Genomic DNA, 27,545 nt, shown 5'->3' on the forward strand with positions numbered 1-27,545 from the left:
GAAAATTTGGAGCTGAAGAAATTACTGTAGAATTGAAAGATTTCTGAGGATAATATTTGTTAATCCGTGACTTCAACACCATTCACCAAAAGTGATTTGAAGATATTTCTTTCTTGCGTTCTCCTTTACAGGCCGCAAAAATACGCCAAATTTTTCTCCCCCTGTTCAATCCATTTGGCTCTGGATCTGACATATGCTCCACAAGCTCTTTCGGTATAAATTTCATCTAGTCTCGTTTGCAGACTCAGTATCTTTTCCTATTATGTTCAGTAGGATTAAGTCCATTGCAGTATATATTCAATTGTTTTATTATGTCTAATTCTTTTTTTTCTATATCTTTTTTTAAATTTTTTACTAAGTGAGATAGAAAATTTGCAAATTTTGTTTATTCCGACTTTTTGACTGGGAAAGTAAGTTCATCAGATATCTTAATTCCTGAGAGCAATGATTTAATATTTTGGCAGTAATAATTGTTCTTAAAAAGATTGGAGTTGAGTTTCCAATATTTATTTGAGTACGTTTTCCTGTTTTTAGGTGTAGTATGCAAATATATGACACAATGGTCAGTTAGTGGAGCTGCAGATATATTAGAGATGACTTCATGACACAGCAGGTGGTTTGCTATTAACCAATGGTCGATTCTTGATTTCAAATTATAATTCAAGCTGAACCATGAGTATTGTATTACACCTGGATTAAGAGATCTCCATGCATCAGTTAGACTTTGTTCATTACAGAAGTTGTTAAATATCAGATTGGGATGGCTTGAAACTAGGAGGATATCTATCAAAATATTCATCTTGGGTCACGTTTATGTCATCACCAATTATTATATTTTCAGTTGAGTGTGCTAATGTCAGGTGGTCTAAATGTGACTTTTGTTCTCTTTAATATTATTGTAGCCATAATATATATTAAGATGAACTTTAAATTATCAATATTTACTATGAGAATTAGCCAGTGATCATGTTCATCTTCTATATTAGATATTATTATTATTATTATTATGTTATAAGATACCTTATTAATCCCCGTGGGGAAATTGTCTTTTTTATGCGTCCCTCAACTTGCTCTTTGTAGAGTAAGTTGTCCGTGAAGGGCAACCACTCGTAGCAGCGCCCAGGGAGCTGGGGGTTAAGGGTCTTGCTCAAGGACCCACAGACGTGCTGAGGCTGGGACAGGTTTTCTGCTGATCTTGAGGTTCCATGACTGAGATAAACCCTGTTTTCCTGAGAGCAAAATAAACTATTTTCCTTTTTAGAATGAGTTTCTTGTAGAAAAATTAAATTAGCATTCCTCTCTTTACAAAATAAGAGGAAACTTTTCCTTTTTGTTAAGTCTTTTAGACCCCTTGCATTAGTAAAGAAATATCAGTTTTAAGTTAAGGACCATATAACAAGACAAAAGTAACTGTTAAGAGTTGTACAATAAACTCAGACGTATTACGTAAGTAATTTATGGTTTGACTCTTTGACCGTTTATGAAGACATAAGGACCTCGAAACATGGTCTTACTCAACTGCTCAACTTTTGGCCACACAGCTTTTCTTGTCTCTCTGTCTTCTTTGATGAGGTCTTCTGCGAACCGGATGTTGTGATCTCTGCAGACTGGATGCTGTTTTGTTGTTTGATCAAAGTTCATCTCTGTAGATCCTCCCTGTGAACTGCATGATGACTTGTCGAGGACGGTTAACGTTGTTTGTGCTGACTCAGTGCACCGAGTCAAGTATGAGTCAAGATAGGTAGCTCAACTCGTCAGAACACCGGCTGCATAAACTGGAACCGCATCCGTGACGACACAACTTTGCCCTTATTGGCTGCAGAGTTCAGTTACACGCATGACGTTTGTATCCCAGGAAGTTTCGGAGTGTTATCTTTTTACACAGGGCCACTATACACAATATTAAATTTTTTTCCCCACTGTTGACAGTTTGTATCAGGACTTGGTTATTGTAAAAGAAGTAATGTGCATGCAGGTGATATTTGTATAGATTTATCTTCACTCTTCTGGCAGTGCTGCCATTGCAGTCAAGTCTCACACACTACGAGGAGTACAAGTTCTCTGACTTGGCTGCAGTCAGTTTATACTCCACCCCTCCACCTCTCGCTCAGCTGCAAACAGACCTAAGCCCATGTCGAACTCACCCATTGATTCACACTATACCCGTTAGGCAGATAGTCTTCTTATCGCCCGAACCATGGGGGTAGGGGGAGGAACGGGCAAGAATATAGAATATATTCATTTATACTACGGGACCGTTGAATGCTTGAATCTGATTGGCTGACGAACGTTCTGAGGTGTGCAATTATTTTCAGGGAAACGCACGGCGAACGTAGTTCCAGGCAGCTCTCTTGACCGCATTACAGTTCCATATCACTTCGCATAGTTAGCTGTAATAATAAATAAATAGAAAATAATAGAAAATAATAGAAAATAATAAATAGAATAAATAGAAACATGCAACGAACGAATAAATAATTAAATGAATAAATATACATGCACAAGCTTTTCTGTCTCATTACTGCAATCACACGTCCTTGCACACGCACACTACGGTTACACACTCACACAAAAACGTGTTGTCAGCGCTGCCCTGACGATTTTATCAGTTAGCCTAGTGTAGCAACTTAAAGGCTACACATGACATTTCTCACTAGCGAGGTAATAACAGTGCTACATCTTAAAGCAGACTTACAGTTTAGAGACGGTGCTTCAGAACACTGTTGAGGGACACACAGAGGTAGCCTAATTCATGCAAGCTCTCTCTCTCTCTGTTTCTCTTTCTCTGTGTCTCTCGCTCTCTTTCTAACAACTTCATTATTAACTGCATTAGTCTGCTATCAACGGCTGAAGCCTCCATTGCCAGCTTTAAAATGACGCTTTGGAACTAGCAAAAGAGTCGTTGGATGAGATGCGGAAGAAATAATCCTACTCACAATAGCGATTTAAGTAGAAAAACGAATCCCTTGAAATATATCATCTGATCGATGTCTTGAGGTGTGGCAACCGTAGTATAAGCGGAATAATTGACTCCGGACCGTTGAATTATTAAAATATAATGCACACCCGAGGTGGTGATGCGGCCACGACGCGAAGCGGATCATTATTTCGTCAATTATTCCTTACATAATTTACTCTTTTTGTTAATGTGATATGTTAAAATAAGTATAAAACACGCTATGAAACATTATATCCAAAAGTTTTTTAAAGGGTAACTTAACAGTTTAGTCAAGAGGCATCATCCTGTCTCAGAAATGAGATATTTTCCTAGCATGCATGCACAGCCTATAGCGCATGCAGCTAGCGACATATCCCAGCATTCTCTCTCTCTCTCTCTCTCTACCCATATAGCGCATACGTGGATTACTCGTACGTGGATTACTCGTTTAGCCGGATGTAATTGTTGATGATTTGGCATGATCCTGGATCTGTCGGTTTTTCGAAACTCTTGCTGGATGTGTTGTCATAGCAGCACATCCAAAAACCTCAAACCTGCTCGGAGCAGGTTTGTTCTACGTGTGGCGAGTGGAGCCCAGTAATACTGCCGAATAGTACCAGGCAATGGTACCAATAGCCACACGTTAGTCCGACTACGCCACCCCAGGTATTACACCCAGAGAAAGTTCAATTGCCCTACCCCCGGGAAAAGGCACACTGGTCCATTCACCATAAACAGCGGAGAGACGTTGTTCCAAACACACACTGTTATTACAAAGTAAAACCATAAAAAGAGTAATCAGTCGAGCACCGTAAGCTTGGAACACCGACCACGTACTAGCAGCCACTTCTTGCCGATCTAAGGCTGGGCGCCGGGACCTAGAACAGCCAGAGTCGGGCGGGCACAAGCGAGAAGGGAAAAACAAGATATAACCGCAAGTCGCACAGTCGCCGCTAGGCAGAGCAGTGGCACAGCACAGTCGCCGATAGGCAGAGCAGGGCACAGTCGCCGCTAGGCAGAGCAGCAGTGGTTCCACGCAAGATGAAGCAGCTGTCAACCCCACACTACAACGCAGGGGACCCTTCCCGGGCTGAACACACCAAGGTAAGATGTCCGCGGACGAACAGGAGATCCAGCAATTAAAGGTGACCGCCGAAAAGGAACCTAGAACGTTGGTGCCGGGGTAACCCTTATAGTCTGAGCGCCCTCTCCGATTGGCTACCCCCCTCCAGAACTTAATTAGGTACACACCTCGTTTCCTTCTCCTGCTACAGTCTACCCCCCCATCTCTTTATCGTCGCCCCGACGATAACACAAGCTAACAAAAGAACCCACTACATCCATGGCCTAAACAAAGCAATCACGGCATTAGATGCAGGATCTGTAGAGCGCACAGCCCCGTGTACCTCACCCAAAGACCTAGGCAAGTGATGGATATTAGAGTGCCGGCCAGCAGTAGATCGTACCGTCCGCCGAAGGGCCACCCCACCAAGATCTACATTACCAGCTAGTGGGTCCACTGAGGAAGCGGATGGTTGCCTGGTTAGGGTCGAGTCCACTGGAAGAGCGTGAACAGGTTCCACCTCACCCGGTATCCGAGACACCTGTGGAGTAGCTACCGACCCCAAAGCTGGAACTGACAAGGTCACAGAAGGACTGTGATCTTCCAGCCCTAAACACAACAGATCACAGGCCACTGAATCCTCCTCCTCTAACTGTGAGAAGAGTCCGTTGGTGGTGGAAAACCAACCACCACACCCGTAGGAAGGTCCCTTCCAACCACCGCCTTCAGTAGATTGTGATGAACTCGCCTTACCTTAGACTGACCATGCAGGGGGGCCACAGTGTACACAGAGCCACCAGAATCAGGTACCTGTAAAATTTTGTACACTACCGAACCCCACAAATCCTGAATTTTATGCCGACCCTTGGCACTGGTCTCCTGCAACAGCACGCACTGACCCTCAGCCAGAGGAACATCCCGGACATGCTGATCGTAGTTCCTTTTCCGACGGGCTGCAGCAACCCTTAACCGTTCTCTCACACCGTCAACCGCAACCTGTAGTCAGGCCTGATGTTCTTTGACCCACTCATGAACGCATCCCCTACCGGGATCCTGAACTCTACCAAGCAGAAAATCCACTGGGAGCTGAGGCTCCTGGCCAAACATCAAGAAAAAGGGGGACTCACCAGTGGCCTGATGGGGAGTTGTATTATAGCAGTACACTAACTGCGGCAAACAGGAATGCCAGTCCCGCTTGTGAGACACCGGCAGTGCACAAAGTAAATTATGAAGCATCCTATTGAACCTTTCACACTGTCCATTCCCAGCCGAGTGGTATGGGGTAGTGCGAGAACGTTCAATGCCATAAAGGTCACAAAGCTGGCGGATCAACAAGCTCTCAAAATTACGGCCTTGGTCGGAATGAATCCGAGCTAGAACCCCAAACTTGTAAAACCATTCCGAAACCAAAACCTGTGCCAGTCGAGGCACGTTGATCTCGAGTAGGAATGGCCAGAGTGTACTTACTAAAAATGTCTGTCATCACCAAAACATTTTCTAGGCCATTACAAGCAGGCTCCAACACGGTATAGTCTATTGCCAAGATTTCGTTAGGCTTTGATGCCAAAAGATGCCCCATATAGCTATCAGCCACTGGCTGATTGTCCTTCGTAACTTGGCATCTCTCACACATCTGACACCAACCAGCCACCTCTGAAGACATACCGGGCCAATAACACTGTGAACGCAAAAGCCCCAAGGTCCTCTCTACCCCCTGGTGGCCATGCTCCTGGTGGAGCTGTGTCAAGACCTCCTCCTTCAATGCAGCTGGTAGCAGCAGCTGAAGTTCAACCTCTCCCCCATCAGGGTGAAAGATCTGCCGATACAAAATTCCGTCCCTCTCCACCAACCGACCCCATTGCCGCAACACCACCAACACAGGCTGGGAAAGCTGTTTCCGCTCCTCAAAATTGGGGCGCTGCTTCCGCCTCCAAAACACCAAGACCTCCTTCAAAGTGGGGTCAGCTTGCTGAAGAGCACAGATGTCAGCCAGAAAATGCCCTGGCAAGACTGTAATTGCCGCTTGAGTCCCTTGAACCTGATGGGACTGCAAAGCTTGACGTAAGGGCCCAGGGAGTAAAGTGCCAGGGACCATACCTTCCATTCCCTGTGCACTTGATGGATGCTGACGTGACAAAGCATCTGCATTTTTGTTACTCTTCCCTGACCGATACTTGATCTCGAAATCAAAAACCGCAAGCTGAGCAGCCCACCGTTGTTCAGTCGCTCCAAGTTTCGCGGTGGACAAATGACTCAATGGGTTGTTATCTGTGTAGACAACACATTTCTGCCCCAACAGATACTCCCGAAACTTTTCAGTCATAGCCCACTTCAATGCCAAAAACTCCAGTTTCATAGAACTGTAGTTTTGCATGTTACGCTCAGTCGGCCTCAACCCTCGACTGGCAAAAGCTATAGGTCTGACCCTATTGTCCTGTTCCTGTGAAAGTACTACTCCCAGGCCGCCATAACTGGCGTCAACCTCCAGAATAAATGGCTGTGAAAAATCTGCATAGGCAAGCACCAGCGCGGTAGTGAGCTTGGTCTTAAGAGCTTCAAAGCTATCACGACATTCTGCAGTCCAGCTCTCAATCAGACCCTGCCCTCCCTTCCCCTTGGTCCTTGAGCCACTAAGCTCTACAACCAGCCTATGTAGGGGGGCAGCCAGCTTGGCAAAACCCTCTACAAAACGCCTATAGTAGCTAGCAAAACCCAAGAAAGAGCGCAGCCCTGATACAGTGCTGGGAAGCGGCCACTTAGCCACTACTTCTACCATGGCTGGGTCCGTAGAGACCCCCTCCTTAGAGATCACATGGCCAAGGTAGCGTACCTCAGACTGAAGGAAAGCACATTTGCTCAGTTTGACCTTAAGACCCTCCTGCTGGAGACGGTTCAACACTACCTCCAACCTCTCCAGATGCTGCTCTATGGTGGAGGAAAACACCACGATGTCGTCCAGATATAGCAATAAAGACTGGCCCTGTTGGTCACCAAACATCCTCTGCATCAACCGCTGAAACGTGCTCGGAGCATTACATAAACCAAACGGCATAAGATTGAATTCAAACAGCCCAAAGGGCGTACAGAATGCCGTCTTTGGACGATCCTGCTCTGCCACCATTACTTTATTATAGCCACTACCCAGATCTAAAGTAGAAAACCAGCGGGCCCCAGTAAGGGCATCAAGAGACTCCTCAATCCGAGGCAAGGGAAAAGCATCCTTTCTGGTCTTACTATTCAACTGCCTATAGTCTACGCACAAGCGCAAACTGCCATCCTTTTTCCAGACCAGAACAATAGGAGAAGCATAGGGACTACTGCTTTCCGTAATCACCCGAGCCTCCAAAAGCTGATTAATATGCCCTTTCACCAGCTCATACTCTGAAGGTGGTATGCGCCTATAGCGCTGCCTAACTGGGACCTCATCCAGTAAGGGAATCTCATGCGTAATCAGATCCGTACAACCCAAATCCCCCTCGTCAACTGAAAACACTGACGCGAATTTTCTGAGCAGGGTTTTTACTAGAGTCTGTGTCTCAACCGGGAGCGAGGAAAGGTCCAGAGCCTCCACTGTATCCATAGTGGCCGTGGTCGCAGACTGAAATGCCGTAGTGGGTACCCCCAGAGGCACCTCCGTGACTCCAGCAGGGAGGCTTACCACGCTAACTGCACCTAATGTACCTAAAAAGGTACGAGGGTAAAGAAGCACATAAGTGACCCCTACATTGATGACAAATGTACACTGTGCCCCGCACCACCCGAACCAATGCCGGGGAAGCAAGAAGCCCAGCAGGCAAACCAGCCTCTGGAGGTTCAAACATTACAGTGCTACCAGAAAGCTGCTCCGAGCATGTTGCGGCCACCAACTTCATGGTCCCACCTGGAATGCGACAGGCCCTCCCACCACGGACCTTGGCCCTACCAGAAACCGGAGGAGCCGACTCCTGAGCATGACACTGACATAATGCCTGCACCACTGGTTCAGGGACCTGAAACGAGCCAGGTTGTTCAAACAACGACGCAGCATGCTGGGAAAACAACTCTCGATAACACCTCCTAATCACATTCATACCCAGTATACCTGGAAATTGAGATGGTAACCTACCAGGGGGATCCCTGACCACAAGTACCCCACAGCCCTGCATCCACTTTCCACACAGGTTAACATCTAGCTCCAGATAACCAATATATGGAATAGCTAGTCCATTGGCAGCTCGAAGCTCCAACCAACGGCAATCCTGTAGTCGCTCATGACCCAAAGGCACAAAATATTGCTGAAAGAAGCTCTGAGTGATAGTAGACACCATAAGAACATAAGAACTATACAAACGAGAGGAGGCCATTCGGCCCATCAAGCTCGCTTGGGGAGAACTAAACTAATAGCTCAGAGTCGTTAAAATCTTATCTAGCTCTGATTTAAAGGAACCCAAGGATTCAGCTTGCACTACATTATCAGGAAGGGTATTCCATACTCTGACTACACGCTGTGTAAAGAAGTGCTTCCTTAAATCCAGCTTGAAGTGTTCTCCCGCTAATTTCCACCTATGGCCACGAGTTCGTGTATTTAAACTAATGCTGAAGTAACTATTTGCTTGAACAGCATCCAAACCTGTTAGAATCTTATATACCTGGATCATGTCCCCCCTCAGTCTCCTTTGCTTGAGACTGAACAGATTTAGCTCAAGTAACCGTTCCTCGTATGACATTCCTCTAAGACCAGGAATCATTTTTGTGGCCCTACGCTGCACCTTTTCTAAGGCCACAATGTCCTTTTTAAGATATGGTGACCAAACCTGCACACAATATTCTAGGTGAGGTCTCACCAAGGAATTGTATAATCTTAGCATTACCTCCCTTGACTTAAACTCCACACACCTGGAGATATACCCCAACATCCTATTGGCCTTTTTTATTGCTTCCCCACACTGGCGAGAATGGGACATGGAAGCATCAACATACACACCAAGGTCTTTCTCATGATCAGCTACCTTTATTTCAGTGACACCCATGAAATACCTGTACTTTATATTTCTGCTCCCTAGATGGAGTACCTTACATTTATCGATGTTAAATTTCATCTGCCAGGTATCGGCCCAGTCACTAATTAAATCAAGATCCCGCTGTAGCTCCAGTACAAGCCTATAGATCCAGTGTCAACCAAACAGGGCACCCTTACGCCACTCATGTCCACCTCCAAATGGGGGCAAGATGACATTAACCGGGAGGCATTCCCCAAATTACTTGAGCCAGAAACAATTCCCACAGAACTTTGGCCCCCCAGTTCAGTGGGCACTAGTTTTCCGACGGCTGCACCGGATGGGGCTGACTATTGGGCTGTGAGAATATCCTCTGCCGGGGCAAATTACCAGAACAAACGCGCAAACCATCACACTCCCTGGCGAAGTGACCGGGCTGCTGACAACGCCGACATATTACTGGATCCTTCCGGGGTGCACGATCACGCTGACTGGGGTTCTGCAAAAGAGCAACACTCTGTGTGAGCTGAGTCAACTGCTTCTGCTGACACTTCAACAGTGCTCTCACTTCCTCCATTGCAGTCAAATGGGATGAATTACCCGCACCCTGAGGACCACCATGAACCCCATACTGAACAACAAACACTGCTGGCACGGAACTACTCCGTCCGCGTGCGGCACGGGGTAAACCCTCACACTCCCATCTAATAGCCTCCCCTCGGACATCCAACAACGTAGCCGTAGGCTGCTAACACACTAATTGTATCAATTCGCGGCGCAAAGAACCATCTAGTATGTGTTCAATAAATTGATCCCGCAACAACAAATCTGCATTCCCCATGTCGGCTGGTGCACGCTGTTTTACAGCCTCCATAAGGCCCATTAAAGCCAAGGAGAACTCCTGAAGAGACTCCCCGTCCTCTTGCCTTCTAGCGAAGAAGGCTTGCTGTAAGGACACATAAGATTCAGTACACCCGTACAGTTCCTTTAGAATGGCTATTATCTTTACTGCGTCTGTTCCATCCCAAGGACAGTACTTTATCTCCTCCTTTGCCTCACCCTCCAGATGGTCAAACAAGAAGAATGCCTGATCTGCAATGGACAAATGACGTGCCCTCATACTTGCCTCCACTTCCTCCAGCCACTCCATTAACCCTATACCTGTTCTCCCTGTAAAAATTGGACATTTCCTATCCCTAGGGACAAGAACCAGTCGTTCGGCAACAGGGGTACCCCTACTGGGCACAGTAGATTGACTGGGGTTAACACTAGCACTAGGCCCTGGGGAAACAGAAACCGGCTCCTGGCGCGGCCTCTCATTCTCAGCTTGCAGTTGTAAAACAAGCTCCCTCAATTCCTGTAACTCCTCCGCCATACCTATAATTTAACTATAAGGCTGGGCTATCCCGTATGATGGCAGCACTCGAATTATTACAGCTGCGCGAAACCGTATCTGGGGCAAATCTCACCAAGACATCCAAAAGGATCCACAAGGAACCAACTGCTGCTCTGCCTCTCCAACTGACGACACCCTTTTTTTAAAAAAAGAAAAATACAAAAACACACAAGAGATTAAAATGCACACGTCTCCACTAAAAGATGATCCTGCCGACTACGACAAGATGTGGCGAGTGGCGCACAGTAATACTACCGAATAGTACCAGGCAATGGTACCAATAGCCACACGTTAGTCCGACTACGCCACCCCAGGTATTACACCCAGAGAAAGTTCAATCGCCCTACAACCCGAGACGTTGTTCCAAACACACACTGTTATTACAAAGTAAAACCATAAAAAGAGTAATCAGTCGATCCGAGCACCGTAAGCTTGGAACACCACCCACGTACTAGCAGCCTCTTCTTGCCGATCTAAGGCTGGGCGCCGGGACCTAGAACAGCCAGAGTCGGGCGGGCACAAGCGAGAAGGGAAAAACAAAATATAACCGCAAACCACAAACAAAATCACGCAAAACCCAAAGAAAACACTGCAGTCTAAAAGAAACAAATAAAATACAAAACCATTACATTGATACACAATAAAAATCCCATTCAAAACAGAACAAATATATCAACAAAACAAACATAATACAATCAAAACAAAAGAACACAAACCCTTAGAAAGCGGGGGACCAGTCAGACCCTCCAACACCCGCTCGCACGCATGTGGACGCCCACGCCCCCTCCAGCTGTGGACCCGCTGACGACTCAGCCTGCTATAGGCTGGACAGAGTAAGAGACAAACCGAAAGCGCAAAGCGCAAAACGGTGCAAACGTCACTAGGCAGCAGCAATAAGGCAAAGTAAAGCTGAGCCGCCGGTAGGCAGAGCAGCGGCACAGCACAGTCGCCACTAGGCAGAGCAGGGCACAGTCGCCGCTAGGCAGAGCAACAGTGGTTCCACGCGAGATGAAGCAGCTGTCAACCCCACACCACAACGCACGGGACCCGTCCCGGGCTGAACACACCAAGGTAAGATGTCCGCGGACGAACAGGAGACGAAAAGGAGCTCGGGACGAAAGGAGCCTAGAACGTTGGTGCCGGGGTAACCCTTATAGTCTTAGCGCCCTCTCCGATTGGCTACCCCCCTCCAGAACTTAATTAGGTACACACCTCGTTTCCTTCTCCTGCTACAGTCGTAAACAAGGATTCGCTCACACGCTTAATTAGTGTTCGTGCATGGAAATCCATTTAGCCATGGCCTCGCCATTCATGGATGAGCGACCAATTGATATCGGTGCGCAAATTATAAGAAGAAAATTTCATACATAGAGGGTTTTGCGCGATCGGCAAGGTCCATTATTGCTCCCGAAGGAAATTGTTTTCGAACGATACCGCTTTAGCCGAGGGAGAATGTTACATCTCAAAGATTAGCGCGTTATATTCAAAGTCAAATTAGCCGAATTATATATACATATATTTAAATATAGAAATTATTTTAAATTTCACAATTTTCATAAAAAAACATGATTTTTGTATGTGAACAATTCTTTAAATAGTTACATACCAATATTTACCAGTTTGAAATATATTCTTGCACTTCACTTTAACCTGTTCCCATGTTTTCATTGTGCTTATGTTTGATCTGGGATTATAACATACAATATAATCCCGTTATAGCAGATTCGCATATAACGGAATTTCGCTTATAATGGACAAACGCTTTCAGCTGTAGTTATGTTCACTATAACGGACATGCACCCATTCCCCCACTCAGTGTCGGTGATACATGGGGAGAGAGAGCATGCTTGGGTATGATGTTTTATGGGGTCAGTTCTCACCGCACACGTACCACATGGCAGAGAGAGAGAACACTGGGATGTCTATGCGCATGCGCTACAGGCTGACCGAGTGCACTCCCAGGTAAACATCTCATTTCTACTTCTGTCCTCGTCGAGTGCAGATGGAATGTAAATTCTTCCTAAGAGTTTGTTGATTAAATGCTTTCTTCAACCTTATACCGAAATCCTGCTACGAGGCTGAAGTTGGCTCCTTATTCACATTTCGATTACACCTTAAATGTGGGGCAGGCATGGTGGTGCAGTGGTTAGCACTGTTGCCTCACACCTCTGGGACCCTGGTTCGAGTCTCCGCCTGGGTTACATGTGTGTGGAGTTTGCATGTTTCCAAGTCGTCATGGGGTTTCCTCCGGGTACTCCGGTTTAATTTTGCTTAATTTGCTCCGCTTCTGACGTCATAAGCGGGAGGGGGATTTTTTGATTGGTCGGGGGATTATCTCTATATACCATACATGCTTATGCCACGTGCTGCCGATAGGGGGCCCATATGGTTAAACTTTAATAGAATAAAAATACATTACATATATTTTATTATTGTGCTTTTTTATTATGTTTTTAAGGAATAATAAAACATATAGCAGGATAAATGCAAGCTAGTGCATATACGTCCAGCCGGGGTCCGTCCGGCCCGTAGCCGCATGTTGTTAGTAAGCGCCACGGCGTATTTTAAAAGAAAAAAGCGCCAAAATGTTTTTAAGAAGAAGAAAAACTTTTGCGTTATTTTAAAAGAAAAGCAGAAGTAATTTAAACAAACATGCCCAAAAGAAAGAGAAGAGCAAATTTAAACAAGCACAAGCGAAACCTGAGACGGATGGTGGACCAGAATCTCCTCGAAGCCGTCCGGAAGTCGTTCTCCATGGCCTCACCAAACTCCTCCCATACCTGAGTTTTTGCCTCAGCGACCGCCGAAGCCATGTTCCGCTTGGCCAGCCGGTACCTATCAGCTGCCTCCGGAGTCCCACAGGCCAAAAAGGCCCGATAGGACTCCTTCTTCAGCTTGACAGCATCCCTCACCGCTGGTGTCCACCAGCGGGTTCGGGGATTGCCGCCGCGACAGGCACCGGCCACCTTACGGCCACAGCTCCGGTCAGCCGCTTCAACAATGGAGGCACGGAACATGGCCCATTCGGACTCAATGTCCCCCGCCTCCCCCAGGACATGGGCGAAGTTCTGCCGGAGGTTGGAGTTGAAGCTCCTCCTGACAGGGGATTCCGCCAGGCGTTCCCAACAGACCTGCACTATACGTTTGGGTCTAACAGCGGAGCCAACCCACCACCAGGTGGTGATCAGTTGTCAGCTCCGCCCCTCTCCTCACCCGAGTGTCCAATACATGCGGCCGCAAATCCGATGACACGACCACAAAGTCGATCATCGAACTGCGGCCTAGGGTGTCCTGGTGCCAAGTGCACATATGGACACCCTTATGTTTGAACATGGTGTTCATTATGGATAATCCGTCACAAGCACAGAAGTCCAATAACAAAACACCACTCGGGTTCATATCGGGGGGGCCGTTCCTCCCAATCACGCCCCTCCAGGTCTCACTGTCATTGCCCACGTGAGCATTGAAGTCCCCCAGTAGAACAAGAGAGTCCCCAGGAGTAGCACTCTCTAACACCCCTTCCAAGGACTCCAAAAAGGGTGGGTATTCTGAACTGCTGTTTGGTGCATAAGCACAAACAACAGTCAGGACCCGTCCATCCACCCGAAGGCGAAGGGAGGCTACCCTTTTGTCTACCACGGTAAACCCCAATGTACAGGCGCCCAGCCAAGGGGCAATAAGTATGCCCACGCCTGCTTGGCGCCTCTCCCCGTGAGCAACTCCAGAGTGGAAGAGGGTCCAACCCCCTTCGAGAAGACTGGTTCCAGAGCCCAAGCCGTGCGTCGAGGTGAGTCCGACTATGTCTAGTCGGAACCTTACAGCCTCGCGCACCAGCTCAGGCTCCTTCCCCACCAGAGAGGTCACATTCCATGTCCCTAGAGCTAGCTTCTGCAGCCGAGGATCAGACCACCAAGGTCCCCGCCTTCGGCCACTGCCTAACTCACACTGCACCCGACCCCTTTGGCCCCTCCTACAGGTGGTGAGCCCATTGGAGGGGGGACCCACGTGCCTTCTTCGGGCTGTGCCCGACCAGGCCCCATGGGTGCAGGCCTGGCCACCAGGTGCTCACCATCAAGCCCCACCCCCAGGCCTGGCTCCAGGAGGGGGCCCCGGTGACCCACGTCCGGGCGAGGGAAAACGTGTGTCCATGTTTTTGTACATCGTAAGGGGTCTTTTGAGCCACACTTTGTCTGGTTCCTCACCCAGGACCTGTTTGCCTTGGGTGATCCTACCAGGGGCATAAAGCCCCAGGCAATGTAGCTCCTGGGATCATTGGAACACACAAATCCCTCCACCACGATAATGTCTCGGCTCCAGGAGGGGTGTTTCCATTTGCCTTTATTTGTAAAGACAAATGTGACATATAAATTCTCCTGCAAGAAGTATCTGACAAAAGAAAGCTATGCATTTACTGTATATTAGAAAGTAAAAGCTAATACAAGGTAAATGTCTGGATCTGACACATCACTGCAAAATAATAATGTAACATTGAAACTGAGAATTTTACTGTTTTTCTTATTGTATATATTTCATTATTTTGTATGTGTATTTTTTTCAACTGCACTGCTGCAGTTTTCTTTTTGTCAGTAATTATACTCTCACCATCCCCTTAGTGGTGGGTGTTGTACAAAGTAAATTTGTTGAACAGTAAAATTTACACTGACCAGGATTCCGACTCTCACTCCCTTATGTTAGACTCCATAGTAATTTTAAATGAAAGAAAAGTGATCTCCACAAATAGCCTAAAAATACAGTCAAGTCCACCAAGAAAGCAATAGAATGCCCTTATAATATTTCAATAATGCCGCATTACAATTTCAAAACAAAGTTATGTCTGCTTTTTAAGCAGTATCATACTTGCTGTAACTTACTGATGTTAGATCCACTACACATCTAAAAAGGACAGAGAAAGTGTCTTCACAATTGGCCTGAAAACAATTAGGCCCATACAAAACATGGTTAGGATGTGATTTTTAAAAATGCTATAGTAAAATTTCATTAATATGTTTTTCCTGACATTCCTGAAAAACGTACTCTGTCCTGGTTGTGTCAGATTCTTTGGATGTTTAAAAAATAACTACCTAAATAAATAATAATAATAATAATAATAATAAATCAGACTCAAAGAGAATGGAGTGAGATGCCAACTTTAAGAGGTGAATATTAAAAAATGCTTCAGTAAAAATTCATCAAAATAAGACTTGGGACACTCTGTTATACTTACTGTAACAGTAATGGCAGATTTTTGGGGTGTATTGAAATGAAAGAGAAGAGGCCTCAAGAAATACCTGAGAAATGCAATCAGAGTTATAGATAATGGAGACATTTAAGGTGGAAATAATATACTGCTGAAGTTTTTCGTGTTCTTTAAATATGTTGGTTAAATATAATTAGTTAAAGTTCTTTCTTCTTTTAAAATGTGTGAAGTCGGGTTGCGTGTGCCTACTCCTAACAGCACGGCTGTAGCTTGACGCCCCGCTTGTTTACATTTATTCTGCTATATGTTTTTTATTTTAACTTAAAATGTAATTAAAAAATAAAACATTAATAAATACATTTACAGTCGGCCCTTGTTTATCGTGGTTAAAAATACATGTACATTCGGCCTTCGTTTATCATGGTTAATCAGTTACAGACATTACCGCGATAAGTCAGTTTCCGCGAAGTAGGGTTCTTTATAAGTAGAATATTTTCATAGTTAGAGTATAGAAAACCTTATTTATGACCTTGTAAATATGGTTTTTAACATTATTTGACATGAAATAACATTTAGGCTCTGTGGGCTAAGCCTGTGTGCCTGTAATCAGAAGGTTGTAGGTTCAAACCCAGCCACAGACTGTGGGTCCTTGAGCAAGGTCCTTAACCCCTAGCTCCCTGGGCGCCGCTACGGGTAGCAGCCCTTCACAGACAACTTCCTCTATGAAAAAAGAGCAAGTTGTGGGAGGCGTAAAGACAATTTCCCTACGGGGATCAATAATATCGATTATTATTATTATTACTGTTATGAGACGAGGAATCAGGATCGAAGGGTTTATTTGGAATCACTCCAAATGCAGGACACAAGAACATGTAACATAAAATTGTCAAGGACAGACCTGGGGTTACAGACCCCAGTGGATTTAAATACACCAGACGAATCAAACTGACAGAAAACAGCTGGTCGTAATCTGGGTTACACACGTGATTAATAAGGAGGCGTGGCACACAAGAGGATCGTACAGGCAGGTCATTACACTCGCATTACCCAATATATTAGACGTTACAAATATTATTGTACATTTAATTACGAATAGAAAATATGCTTCCATTGCTTAGCGATATATCATTTTCACTGTATCGATCAACTTTTTAATGAATATACAAAAAACCGCGATCAAGTAAAACCGCTTATGTCGAAGCACAAGTGGCGAGGGACGACTGTAATGTATTTTTATTCTTTTAAAGTTTAACGGCCCCCTGTCTGACAAAATAAATGTTCCCCTTTTCAACATAAACAACAAACCATGTGACCCCTGACGGATAAGCACATCTGATACCAAATTATGGACCTAAGCCTTGGACCAATCAGAATAAAGGATACTGCCCTACCTATTATAACTTCATCAACGCAATCCTACTAAGCTCCACCCAAAGTCACTCGTAACCTCTCTCCTAATATTTTAACATATTTGAATTGTTTACGGGGGCGGCATGGTGGTGCAGTGGTTAGCACTGTCGCCTCACACCTCTGGGACCCGGGTTCGAGTCTCCGCCTGGGTCACATGTGTGCGGAGTTTGCATGTTCTCCCCATGTCGTCGTGGGGTTTCCTCCGGGTACTCCGGTTTCCCCCCACAGTCCAAAAACATGCTGAGGCTAATTGGAGTTGCTGAATTGCCCATAGGTGTGCATGTGTGAGTGAATGGTGTGTGAGTGTGCCCTGCGATGGGCTGGCCCCCCATCCTTGGTTGTTCCCTGCCTCGTGCCCATTGATTCCGGGATAGGCTCCGGACCCCCCGCGACCCACTAGGATAAGCGGTTTGGAAAATGGATGGATGGATGGATGAATTGTTTACTACAGGAACGTTTTACTTAGAGAGATCCTAATATTAATACACACTGAAGTTTATTCTTTAAGTTAACCACTATTAAATGTATTAAACAATAACTAAATTGATCACTATTACATTTATCATAGTTACTCATGGCGAAATTACCTAAGGATTGATCATGACTTGACTTGTCTGACCAAGTCTCTGACTTGACTTATAGTTAAGACTTGTGACTTTTGCATATGTCAGTGTTTCTCGAAACAGTCCTCAGGGACCTCCAGATGGTCCATGTTTTTGCTCCTTCCCAACTCCCAGGGAATTAGCAGAGAGCAAGATCATGGCCCGTCATGGGATTTCCGTGGACTGGTTTGAGAAACACTGGCATATGTGATTTTGTTCCCTGTCTATTCATAGGTTTCATTTATCCTGTCCTGTGTGTTACACAGCCTATATAACAGTGACATTCTGGTTCCTGCCTGTCTCCACAGACTTTGATGAGTGTGAGACTGGCAAAGCCTGCTGCAGTCATTTTTGCAAGAACTACCCTGGGGGCTATGAGTGCCACTGCGAAGCCGGCGACAGACTGCATACTGATGGCTGTAACTGTGAGGGTAAAGGGAACCATCTTTTTAAAACTAAGAGCATGTCTTATATTTACTTGGATAGGTGCCTTGCTTTTCCTGTTAGGGGCACCATTTGCCTGAGGTGTAACATGACGAAGTACAAATACTTTGTTACTCTACTTAAGTAGATATTTTTTCCTTATTTGTACTTTAATGAAATATTTTAAGTTGTTGCAATTTTTACTTTCACTTTGCAACATTTCTGAGCTAAAGACTATTTAATCTATTCTGTTTAACCATCGTTAATAAAAATATGCACTTGACGTAGGACTGCACGATTATAGCTAAGATATGAATCATGATTTTATTCATGATTCTTGAGCAATATATTTCTATCATTATTATTTTGCATTACATGTTGCCTTTATGAAGATGGAACAAACAATATATAGAGATGCTCAATATATTGGAGCTGTGGTGAATCCATCCTTGCATAGTTTGTTGGTGTCCATCCATCCATGTTCTGAAACTGCTCAATCCCAACTGGGGTCACTGGAACCTATCCAGGAACAATGGGAACCAACTCTGGACAGTCGCCAACATGACACTGGGCACACACACACTCAGGGCTAATTTAGACACACCAACCTATCCTGCACACTTTTGGACTATGGGAGAAAACTGGAGCCCCCGGTGAGAACTCACACAAACATGGGGAGAGCATGCGAACTCCACGCAGAAAGGACCTGGGACCAACCCAGGACCTTCTTGCGCTAACCACTGCACCACCACGCCACCCTATTTTTGTTGGTGGGTGAGTACTATTTGTAAATAAATTATTACTGAATTAAAATAAAAGGCAAATTCATTAAAACATATTTGATAAATAAATATATAAATGGTAACTAAATGACCACAAAGCATAATTTTTATCCATTCAAAAATATTGGACAATAAATCTGGAATGAGAGACGTTAATCTGCTGAAAAAAATTAGACCAGCACAATGTGTGCTGATTATACCAGTGATCGTCAATAAAATATTGCTGGTGGATGAGCTTCATGTACAGGTAGACCAACACAGCTATGCTGGTCCACTAGCTATACCAGCAGGAAACCAGCACTAGCTAGCACAGACCAGCATGGAAATCATGCTGGTCTATGCTGTTGTTTTCAGCAGGGTTTTCCATCACTGCCAATTGCAATGTGTAAAAAAATTGTAGCATGCTGGGTCATGAATCGGAAGAGATGACATGAGCTACAGTATCTCCTCTGCTCGATATTTTGTTGTCGAGTCCCTGTTTCTAAGAGGCAGCAATCTGAGGTACTATGCATACACACCGTCAAACTCTACCATCACTGGCCAGGAGCAGCTCCAGAGATTTGTTTTTAGCGAGGATGCTCTGAAATTTAGGGTTTCCCCTTAATGTGCCGGTCACCACAGTTTAATTTCTACTGTAACATCTCCAAGAAATGTACACAAACACCTGTGCCCATACGCTGTGCCCGCTACATGACAGTTACAGTGACATTCAGTGATAAATACAAGGTGAGATATTAAATTATAGTCTTTGCACATTAAAAATATAAAACTATCTAAATAAACCACAAAAATATCTTGGGGGCCTAATGAGGTGCTATGGCTATCATAAGGGTAGCTACAGCATCCCCAGGCCCCGCCCTGGCCCTGCCCCTGATGTAAGAACATTATGAAGAAAGTCACGGTGGATCTGCAATCTACATTCATGCTGATTCTGGAGAGCTGGGGCCATGGTCCCACCTGCCCATGATAAACTCACTCACCGGTTTCCTTGCAGCTCAGCAGAAGAGTGAATTTGATGAGAGTGACGATGAGGATGTGGATGTGCGCCAGCTGCCAGGCCTGCTATTCCGGCAGCTTCCAGAGCTCCTACACTATGATGCAGACTCAGCCTATGAAGCCGATGAAGAGGAGAGTGGGGATGATGTGTGGGCGGAGCTCACTCTCATTAGCAGGACCGGTAACATCCCTTCAGCCTATGGAGGTCAGGATTGACTCTATGTCTCACACAGGAATAGTGTGTCAGATGGGCATATATGTCTCTCATTATCCATTTCAGTGTGTCTGGATGGCGCTTTTGGGGATGACTGCAGTCTGAGTTGTGAAAACTGTGAAAATGGGGCAATATGTGCTAAGGAGAACAATAAATGCGACTGCCTTCCAGGGTGGACTGGAATCATCTGTAATGAAAGTGAGTGCTTTCCCAGAGCATAACTGGGTTTAAAAATTCCAACCAGTTCTCATGGTAGGTATTTTGGCACAGGTTATCCATTGGAAAGGCCAGTGGTTTGCCTTTGTACCTTGAATTTGCATATCTTACATTATCAGCATGACTCTAATAATCATATAAACTGCTCAAAAAAAATTAAAGTAACACTTTGAAAATATGTCAGATCTCAATGGGAAAAACAATCATGCTCGATATCTACACTGTTATGGACTGGGTAATACTGTATGTTAGGAATGAAAGGATGCCGCAGTGTTTGATGGAAATGAAAATGATCAACCTTCAGAGGGCTGAATTCAAAGACACCCGAATTTCAAAGTGAAAAAATGATGCGGCAGGCCATTTTGCCAAAATTTCATTGCAGGAACTCAAAATCATACTCAGTAGGCCCCCAAATGCTTGTATGCATGCCTTTCAATGTTGGGGCATACTCCTAATGAGATGGATGGTGTCCTTGGAGATATCTTTCCAGATCTGGACCAGGGCATCATTGAGCTCCTGGATAGCCGAGGTGCAACCTGGCAGCGTCGGATGGACCAAAACATAATGTCCTAGAGGTATTCTATTGGATTTAGGTCAGGCAAACATGGAGGCCAGTCAATGGTATCAACTCCTTCATCCTCCAAGAACTGCCTGCATATTCTCAGCACATGAGGCTGGGCATTGTCGTGCACCAGGAGGAACCCAAGACCTACTGCACCAGCGTAGGGTCTGGCAATGGGTCCAAGGATTTAATCCTGATACCTAATGGCAGTCAATGTGCTGTTGTCTAGCCTGTAAACTGGTCATGCTGAACAATGCTGCAGGCAGCATAACATTCTCCATGGCTTCTCCAGACCCTTTCACGTCTGTCACATGTGCTCAAGGTGAACCAGTCATCTGTGAAAAGCACAGGATATCAGTGGCAGACCTGTTAATTCTGGTATTCTATGGCAAATGCCAATCGAGTTCCAATGATGCCGGGCAGTGAGCCCAGGCCCACTAGAGGACATCGGGCCCTCAGGCCACCCTCATGAAGTCTGTTTCTGATTGTTTTGTCAGACACATTCACACCAGTGGCCTGCAGAAGGTAATTTTGTAGGCCTCTGACAGTGCTCATCCTGTTCCTCCTTGCACAAAGAAGCAGATACCGGTCCTGCTGATGGGTTAAGGACCTTCTACAGCCCTGTCCAACTCTCGAGTAACTGTTTGTCTCCTGGAATCTCTTCCATACCCTTGAGACACTTGTGCTGGGAGACACAGTAAACCGTCTGGCACTGGCACGTATTGATGCACCATCCTGGAGGAGTTGCACTACCTGTGCAACCTCTGTAGGGTCCAGGTATCGCCTCATTCTACCAGTAGTGACACTGATTGTAGCCAAATGCAAAATTAGTTAAAAGTCAGAAAAGATGAGGAGGGAAAAATGTCAGTGGCCTCCACCTATTAAACCATTCCTGTTTTGGGGGTCGTTTTATTGTTGCCCTTCTAGTGCACCTGTTCTTAATTTCATCAACATCAGAGCAGCTGAAACTGATCAACAACTCCCTCTGCTACTTCACTGACCAGATCAATATCCCAGAAGTTTAATTGACTTGATGCTATACTCTGATTAAAAAGTGTTCCTTTCATTTTTTTGAGCAGTGTATAAAGAACAAATGAGAAACATGTAGGGGAACAAATGTTCTCTTCCTGTGAAGGTGTCCAAAGCCTAGAATAGCAACAGCACTTGGAAGCTTTTACACTCATCTGCCATTCAGAAAGAAAAGCCTTCAGTTTAACACTGACATGCTAATGAACATGTCGTGACACTTCACATTAAGTGTGCCTTCATAATGCATTCATATTGGATACATAGAATATTCATAAGTAGTATGCAAGCATATGAAGGTTCACTTAATGTAGAGCAGGGGTCACAAACTTTTTGAAACAGCTATTTCAAGGGTACTGAGCCATACGAAGGGCTACCAGTTTGAAACACTGCTCACTGGTGAGTTGTGCTGTTTTTAGAACAGGTCCGCGGGCGACTCATATGGGGGCATCCTGGTGCCCACGGGCACCATCTTGGTGACCCCTGATGTACAGTGTCACCCATAAGTCATATTGATTGTGTTGATTTAACAAATATCAAAATTAATCTAAGAAAATTATTTCATAAACCTTAATGTTGTGAATTTTAGCTATAAGTATTCTGATTTATAAAGTATGAGTAGGTTCATCGGGGTATGTCTTAAGAAGAGGATACTCCTTGCATTGTAGCTGTGTGCATATTTTGGAGGTCACACTCTGTTCTTATGTATTTGCTCCTCAGCATGTCCACAGGGAACTTTTGGTCCAGCTTGTCAAAGTGTCTGCCAGTGTCAGAATGGCGGATCCTGTGATCCAGTAACTGGGACGTGCCACTGTCCCCATGGGGTGGAGGGGGAATTTTGTGAAGATGGTGAGAGTGTCGCCCTACAAATGATGCTTAGAAAGCCAAAATTAGGTCACTCTAAGTCCTCCAGTGCTCATAGTTGTACTATTATTTACCTTTTTGTACAATTATTTACTGTGTGTGTAGAATTGACATTGATTTCAGAAGCATGCTCTTACCTTTTTCCTTCAGACTGTTTATCTGATGTCTCCTTAACAGAAATACTTTATTTTGTGTAACTTTTAACTTTCTAAGAATGATTGTTTACATAAATATGGTTCAGGTAGAAAACCAAAGACCAACCAAACTTCTGTGGTTTTTATTGTTGACAGGTTGCCCAAAGGGGTATTTTGGGAAAAACTGCCAAAGCCGGTGTAACTGCCCCAGGAATGTGCATTGTCACCGCTTGTATGGGACTTGCTTGTGTGCCCCAGGGCTGTATGGGCGTTTCTGTCATCTAGGTGAATGTCGCAAAAGTTTTCCCCTAACTAATAGGCCTTTAAGAGAATGTTATCGACACCATTCCTGCACTGGTTCAAGTTTTGTCACTCAAAGTATTACAGCTGTAGAATTATACCATCTTACTATCAGTAGACAGTACCATTAGTACAGCTAATATGAGTCAGTATAAGGAAGTCTGAGTAATTTTTACTATTTGCATTATTTCAACTCACAATCTAATGTACTATGGAATGATAAACTCTAGGTTGGTGTGTTATCTGTGATTGTAGCCAATGAAGTCTTGCCCTGTTTACTGAAATGTTCTCTTTATGTACTTTCTTTAGCATGTCCAAGCTGGACATATGGAGCAGGATGCTCTAAGGAGTGTGCCTGTGTGCTGGAGAAGTCCTCAGGGTGCAGGGCTAACAATGGCTCATGTGTGTGCAAGCCAGGCTACCAAGGAACTGCATGTCAGTCAGGTACGCTGCAGCTGAGCTGGCAGCAGTGAGGGCATGGGCAGTTCATGGGCCTGGCATCAGGGTGGTCATGATGTCCATGTCTGCTGCTCTTATCCAGAGTGTGACCCTGGCTTTTATGGAGATGGCTGCATAGAGCAGTGTGACTGTCCTGCTGGTGTTAGGTGTGACCCCAAGAGTGGCCAGTGTGTCCAGAATTGTCCAGCAGGACTTCATGGGGAGAGGTGTCAGCTGGGTGAGTAGGTCTTCCAAGTCTATAAACACCCTAGAAACGGAAACTAAATGTTGTCACCATGTGTGTCATGTGATGCGTTTCTGTCATCCTTTTAATCAAAGTCTTAATAAGCATGTATCTTCACTTTCATTGCTTTCTTTTGTCCATGCTCATTTTGCACAGCTTCAGGGATTCTGTTTTCAAAAGGGCTGAATATATGTGCTGGCACACGTTTTATAAGAATTAACTGTAACTTTTATTACCACAAAGAACATTTCAAATAATGTTTATGGTTGTTTTAGCGTTAATATCTTGACCTGACAAGGTTTTTGTTCCATTTTAAATTTAAGCAAATCATCTGTCTCTTCTGGATATTATTTTGTTTGAAACTGATGAACAGTTATTGCATATTTCCAGTTATTGGACTCATCTTAGATAACTTCTGAATGTACGTTTAAAATGTACTATTCCAGTATATGTTTTGGCAGCTTCAGGTGATGGACAATTTGGGGTGAACTGTCAATATGAATGTGACTGTGGTGATGCTCCTTGCAAACCACAGGTAGGCCAGTGTGTCGGTCACTCAGGAAGGCTGGTTTAGTGAGAGAATTTCCATCATATCAGGCATTTCTCTGTTTCATTGTGTTTCATTTTTACATTGTTGCTGTAATGTGCATCTTTGCAGCATTGCTACAGTAGGTGCAACAGAACCAGACTCATTCTCGGGTAATAACAGTGAAATCTGTGTGTTTGAGGGTGCAGTTCTATCTTTGTATGTAAATGTGGGACTTCAAGTTTGCTCAGTAGGTACAGTAGTACTTTTTCCTCACACCTCAACAGTTGGGGGGTTGAGCCCCTCTGCTCTGTAACACTTGCATGTCCTCCTTGTGTTATGTGGCTTCCCCCTGTGTACTCTGGATACCTTCAGTACTACAGCTTATATATGTGCTGGTGTGAAAGAAAAATCACTTCTGGTGAGGAAATGGTTGAATCAGGTATCTTTTATTAATGACTTTTACTGGACTTAAAGAAGGCGACAAAGAAGTGAGGACAATAAATACAAAAGTACAAAGAATCAGGGGCCGGGATGTGTGTCATTTGATCAGCTGTCTAGGAGGGGTGAAGGAAATTACTCTTTCGATTTATGGTTTATGTAGACCCTGTAATTAACACATTTATTGTTTCTGCATATTTAACTGTTTATATGTGTTAGTGTTTGTGAGGACTCTGCAGTAGCTTTCCTTGTGAATGTTCATGGGGTGTCAAATGGACAAGGTGGTGAAAAGTAGTGTAATTCTTGAGATCAGTCTTGGTCTTGAGATCAGTTTTGAACTTATAAGCATGAATAACTATGTTCTTGAGTAAACGTAGATTCTGTTACATACAAGAACATACATGGAACATAAGAAATTTACAAACGAGAGGAGGCCATTCAGCCCTTTACGCTTGTTTGGGGAGAACTTAACTAATAACTAAGAGTTGTTAAAATCTTATCTAGCTCTGATTTAAAGGAACCCAGGGTTTTAACTTGCGCTACACTAGCAGAACACCTTCTTACCTAAAAATAAATACCAAATAAGAAAACATTGATCAATGTCAGAATCTTTGTGAAAACTGTTTAAGTGGGTTTTAAGAAGGAACGGAATGAGGCCCAGTGAAACTAATGAATACGTTTATTGACATGGAAGGAACCTAAATTCAGTAGTACATATTCAACATGGAAAACATTGCTAATTGTGGCCTTCAGTTGGTTGAATGAATAATGCAGGTTACAAGTCAGTTATAATCAGCGGTTTGGGAACATTTTAGTTTCCCAGTGAGGTATTTTATAGATCCACACATTTGTGTTGTACAGCATATAGGTTTTACACGAATTCATTTAGTTTGATACTTTTAATTTCTGTGCATCTTACACCACCATTACTGTGTTGAATAAAGACGGTCAAGTTGATTTCAGTGGTCAGTATTTGTTTGCATGTCGGTGTTTCTATGGGAATGTGGTTCTTTCACTATGGTCTGCATGTAGCCAGAACAAACCTGCACAGCCACACAATAGTATTAGGAAAATACAGTCAGATCCATAAATGACATAAATGCATGGTTCACATTTTATCGGACTAGTCTGGTTCTGGTCTTGATTCAGTCTCACCTGACCATGGTCTCAATATTGACTTTGTCTCAACCCCTCGAAGTCTTGGTATTGTCTTGGTCTCTATATACTCTCATCTTGGTCATGACTGGTCGGATTAAGTGGTCTTGACTACAGCACTAGTAACAGGGTTACTTATATGACTGTGACTCCTCATCTGTAGCATTCGAGTTAAGTGTGAAATGTATTATCTTTTTGTTAATATTTGCCTATTAGCAGTTTGGTTTTATTTTATTATTAAAATAAAATGTCTCTCCTAGCTCTTGTATGATTTTAATTCACTGGATGAGAGCTAGACAGGGCACCGAGGCTAAGCAAGGGCATCAGTGTGAATGTTAAGGACTGACTTTAGCATTTTCAATTGGCCATTTTGTCAACTTAGAAAAAAATGTATTTTCAAAAACCTGTAGCCAGAACAAACCTGCACAGCCACCCAATAGTATTAGGAAAATACAGTCAGATCCATAAATGGCAACAAGTCAACATCGCAGAAATGAACAGCCTCCAGAAAGAAGCAAACACGAACACCATGCATTTTAAAGTACAGTACCACCAACAATCTTGAGAGCAGCATGGTCACCTTTTGTCATGGGACTTTGTGTTTATATTTGGTACAGTTAGTATTAAAATAGCATCTGATTTTTTTCAAGAATGAGGGGCTGGAAGTTATTCAAAACCCAATATTTTCACAGGTTAGAGAAAAAATTATTCCGAAGACTCCTTCTCCCTCATTCGTGAAGAAGATCGAGGTACTTAAACTACTCCACTTGGGGAAGGACTCCCTCCCCGACTCGGAGAGAGCACTCCACCCTTTTGTGTGTTACAGAACCCTAGCAGACAGAGGAGAATGGGTATATGCCATTTATAGTAAAAAGTCATTATTATATGAAGGTTCATTTCTGTTTCTGTGGAAAGTCTGCCATCTAGAGGAAAATTGTAGTGGTGCTACAATGGAATAAGTGCACCCCTATTTTATGTTTAAGTTCACATCAATATATGCTGGAAAACTAAATCAAAAAAGAAAATAAATTGAAAAAGTGGAAAGTTCATATGTAATTTGTACTAGTAGGATATATATATATATATATATATATATATATATAGGGAGAAGGAAGTGACTAGTTTACACTAAATATATTTGCATTATTATATTTAAGCATGTAAATAATATTTAGCTAAATTTAGACATTTTGTTGAGGTTATAAACTAGTTTTATTGCTTGAAGGCCATAGGGACGATCCAAAAGTTCTTTTTCATATTCCGATATTATAATTAGGGGTATTAATTTACATAAAAGTTGCATAGGATGTTTGTGGACTTTGGATGGAGAAGGAAGAACATTCTGGGAAATGAATTTAGTTTTTTCAGAAGTGTACAGTATATAGATTTAGATTGGATTATTTTATTGTTTTAATCAGCAGCATTCATGTAGCAATCTAAATCCAAGCCAGTATATGTATTGGTACTGTAGTCATTAGAGCTTCATCTGTCACCGTACACAGAAAGCTATGCATAGATATTTTACCCTCCAATCCTGGAAGTCTGAGGAAGCAGAACTATTGCACCTACGCAACTTTTAGGTGACTTGTAGTGCAAATCTATTTTTTGATTATCTATGATTGTCTAAAATAGGAGTGGTCAA

The 27,545-nt window shown here is 44.0% G+C and overlaps 1 protein-coding gene across 1 annotated transcript in view; it reads left to right on the forward strand.

Moving 5' to 3' along the window:
• The window catches only part of megf6 (multiple EGF like domains 6), a 57,520-nt gene that overhangs the window by 16,547 nt on the left and 13,428 nt on the right, over positions 1 to 27,545 (forward strand). Inside the window, exons 9-15 of the mRNA XM_048981709.1 lie at positions 17,891 to 18,013; positions 19,782 to 19,964; positions 20,064 to 20,195; positions 22,522 to 22,650; positions 22,956 to 23,084; positions 23,409 to 23,543; positions 23,641 to 23,775. Coding sequence (XP_048837666.1) covers positions 17,891 to 18,013; positions 19,782 to 19,964; positions 20,064 to 20,195; positions 22,522 to 22,650; positions 22,956 to 23,084; positions 23,409 to 23,543; positions 23,641 to 23,775 — 966 coding nt within the window. The remainder of the gene's footprint in view (positions 1 to 17,890; positions 18,014 to 19,781; positions 19,965 to 20,063; positions 20,196 to 22,521; positions 22,651 to 22,955; positions 23,085 to 23,408; positions 23,544 to 23,640; positions 23,776 to 27,545) is intronic.

The sequence above is a fragment of the Brienomyrus brachyistius genome, chromosome 17, assembly GCF_023856365.1.
Source record: "Brienomyrus brachyistius isolate T26 chromosome 17, BBRACH_0.4, whole genome shotgun sequence".
NCBI classification, from domain to species: Eukaryota; Metazoa; Chordata; class Actinopteri; order Osteoglossiformes; family Mormyridae; genus Brienomyrus; species Brienomyrus brachyistius.